This window comes from Dicentrarchus labrax, unplaced genomic scaffold (assembly GCF_905237075.1).
Source record: "Dicentrarchus labrax unplaced genomic scaffold, dlabrax2021, whole genome shotgun sequence".
Classification (NCBI taxonomy): Eukaryota; Metazoa; Chordata; class Actinopteri; family Moronidae; genus Dicentrarchus; species Dicentrarchus labrax.
The window spans coordinates 5,343,066-5,346,232 of NW_026136724.1; the positions used below are offsets into that span (position 1 = coordinate 5,343,066).

At 37.9% G+C, this 3,167-nt stretch overlaps 1 protein-coding gene across 1 annotated transcript; it reads left to right on the forward strand.

Annotated features, from left to right (window-relative positions):
* Nucleotides 1-673: 673 nt before the first annotated feature.
* On the forward strand, nt 674-2,611 carry LOC127358865 (fish-egg lectin). The gene is made up of 5 exons (XM_051392356.1): nt 674-826; nt 956-1,195; nt 1,302-1,522; nt 1,638-1,762; nt 2,166-2,611. Exons 1-5 carry the CDS (start codon nt 772-774, stop codon nt 2,305-2,307), a joined length of 783 nt encoding a protein of 260 aa, XP_051248316.1. The 5' UTR covers nt 674-771; the 3' UTR covers nt 2,308-2,611.
* Nucleotides 2,612-3,167: the final 556 nt, after the last annotated feature.

Consider the following 3,167-nt stretch of genomic DNA (forward strand, 5'->3'; position numbering starts at 1 on the left):
TTGTGACATCCAAAAGGTCCACACACAGTCCAGGTTGAAACTGGTTAAAATTGTTGAGTAAAACATTTCATCAGCCAGAGTGGATCTGTGCACAAACGCACTGCAACCATTTAGAAGCAATTCACAAGAAAACTAACTGTGTATTCTGTTGACCTAATGTTGCTATGTGTGGTATCGTTGGAAATGTGATTTTGACTGGTTGTCATATGTGGGTTTTGGCAGTCAGCTATTATTCAAGTTGAAAATGTGCATAAGGATACTGATGGATGGAACCCCACCTACAGACATGCAACATGCCCAAAAAGTTCCCTCTTGTTGTAGAATATTTCTTTTAATGTCTATTTTGTTGCTATTTTATGTGTCCGTGCTGGGATAGCATTATATGAGGAAGGAATTTCTGTGTCGTTTTCAAATAGAAGGCCAATTAATTATTAGTGGATCATCATCATATCTTCACGTGGCAGCATCCTTTGCAAATGTACTTTGCATAACAAGAATCTAACACAAACACATCTTCACATGTATCATGTGTCTATTTTCATGCTTGATCTGTCTTTTACAACATCAATACTTTGGTGTGTAAATATTCAACATTTCCTCTGAACTTCCCTGAGCTGCCTGAAAAACCAGTTTCGGCTGTAATTAATCTGTCAGACGGCATACTATAAAAGTCAGATTAAGAGATGTGTTACAGGGCAGTAGCTCAACACAGATACAGAGGTACATCCAGAGGTGAACTGCTGACTACAGACCCACAAACACAGAGACAACATGAAAGCTGTTGCAGCCTTCCTGCTGGTGCTGTGTTACCTGGCCGCCAGTCATGGTAGGTCCAATTTTTAAAAATTACAAATCTTAAATAATTTGTTGATGTCACTAAAGGTGAAATCTGAGTATTTCTTTCTTAAACTGATATATATTTTTCAGACACATCATAATGATTCTGTCTTCACAGCCTGGACCTGCAAGGAGCCCCCCTCGCTGTATGGTGCTGTACAGATTGATGCTGGGCAGGGGAAAGTGGTCGCAAGAGACAGGAACTACTATGCGTATTTCCTGAGTGGAACGACTTGGCAAAGACTGGGCTCATATCGTGCTCTCAAGCATGTCTCAGTGGGACCTGCAGGAATCTGGGCAGTTGACACCTCAAACAGGGTGCACAAATATGTAGCTGGCAACTTTAAACTATCCAGTGGTAACTATTGTTATAGAAAGCTGTATTTTCCATATTTACAGTACATACAGTTAACAGCTACTGCATACTGACTGAATGACCTGTACCTCTGTGTGCTTGTCCTCAGGTGGGTATATGCAACAGGTGGATGCTGGAGGTGACGGTCAGGTTGTGGGAGTTAATAATAATTACTATGCCTACTGTCTGAGAAGTACCTACGCCTCAGTCTACCGTGGATCAGGTTCCTTGAGATGGTCTTCCCTAGGAAGAATTATGAGGTACTACAGCTGCAGCCCACTAAACGGATGCTGGGGAGTCGACACTAGTAATCGGATTTACTTCACACAGGTTAGACACTGCGGCGCCAGTGAAATCATATATATTGTTGGTGTTGTTTTAAAGAATATTAAGCCCATTTACTCACTGTATATGACATCTCACCATGTATGCTTCTTTATGACAGAGAATAACACCAACCACCTGTAGCATCAGCGGTTGGGTACGGGTGTCAGGGTCTGCAAAAATGGTTGAAGTGGGAACTGATGGAAATGTCTTTATGTTGGGTGTAGATGGAAGAGTCTATCAAAGGTAAGCCAATAATCCATTTCTGTGCTCTCCAGTTTGCGGGTTGTTTGTGTGTATGGGTACGATGTGGTTGCAATTAAACAACCTAAAGCATCAGCAACATTCTAGTAAGTAAAATAGTGTACATACAGCAAGAGCGACAATTTAGTCATTAGAAAAACATGTTTGATAAATTCAACTGGAAATAAGTTTGAGTCGATAATGTTGCATTCAGCTTCAGTTTTCACCCTCAAGAAAAAAATAACTCACAGTTGTCCATTTAAGGATAAAACTACTTGTGTAAAATGTGTGTGACCAAAGAATTTTAAAGTTTCCTAAATCTGCTGATTATACGCTTCTGTTAAAAAAAATGAATTAATCAGGTTGAAGGTTTTAAAGATCTTTAATCCACCTCCTCTCTCAACAGAGCTGGCATCTCCAGCAGTCGTCCATACGGCACAAGTTGGACAAGAATCAACTTGTGCCTGCCCATCCTCCATGTGTCCTACGACCTGGGCAATCTTTGGGTTGTGACCACCGGTGGCAGTCTCATGCAGTGCACTCATTAGTGTGTAATCTTTCCTCTTTTACATGATTCTGTGATCCAATGAAAAAATAATCAGCATTTGATGTATGCCAATGTAAAGGCTCTAACACTCAATAATCAGGGATGGGAAAATAATTGATTCTTTAATGTTTTGTTATTCTCTCTTGAATGATTCAGCAATGATGCACCAAACTCTGTAATTGAAAAACTCTGTAGGTCACTACCTTGATGTAATGAAACATGTTGTTAACAATTCACACATGTAACATCTACCTAGTATACTTTCTGTTGCATTAATAAAATATTAAAAAAATAATAAAACCAAATTCCTGGGGCTTTCTGATTATGTATATAATTATTTTGTGTTTTCACACATTAAGAAAATAGAAGCCAAAAATGAACAATTTAACTGCAGCATTGAAGCCTTTTTAACCTCCTTCGACCCCTGCTTACCATTACATAACTTTTGATTTGCATTTTCGGGCTCATTTATATAAATATAAATATTAATCATAATTGTACATATTTTCTAACATTTTTACTCACAAGCAGTCCTACACACATTGTTAGCCTCATCTGTGCTTTTGATCACAAGAAAGAGAAATTTTGAACAAATGTAGAATTGCAAAAGGCTACCAAACTCAAATTACACAGGATTAATATTTACACTGCATATACACCGTAATAGTTATTAGGATCAAAAGGATCAAAAAGGCCTAGGTCTACAGTTTTCAGTTGTCATACATTTTAATCTTTATTTATGATTACAATATACAAGAATTCAAATAACCAGGATTAAAACTGAATTTAATACATTATACACTTTATTCAAGATACCTTTTCGCTATTGCGATATATATTTCATTCTATGTAAAATACAAA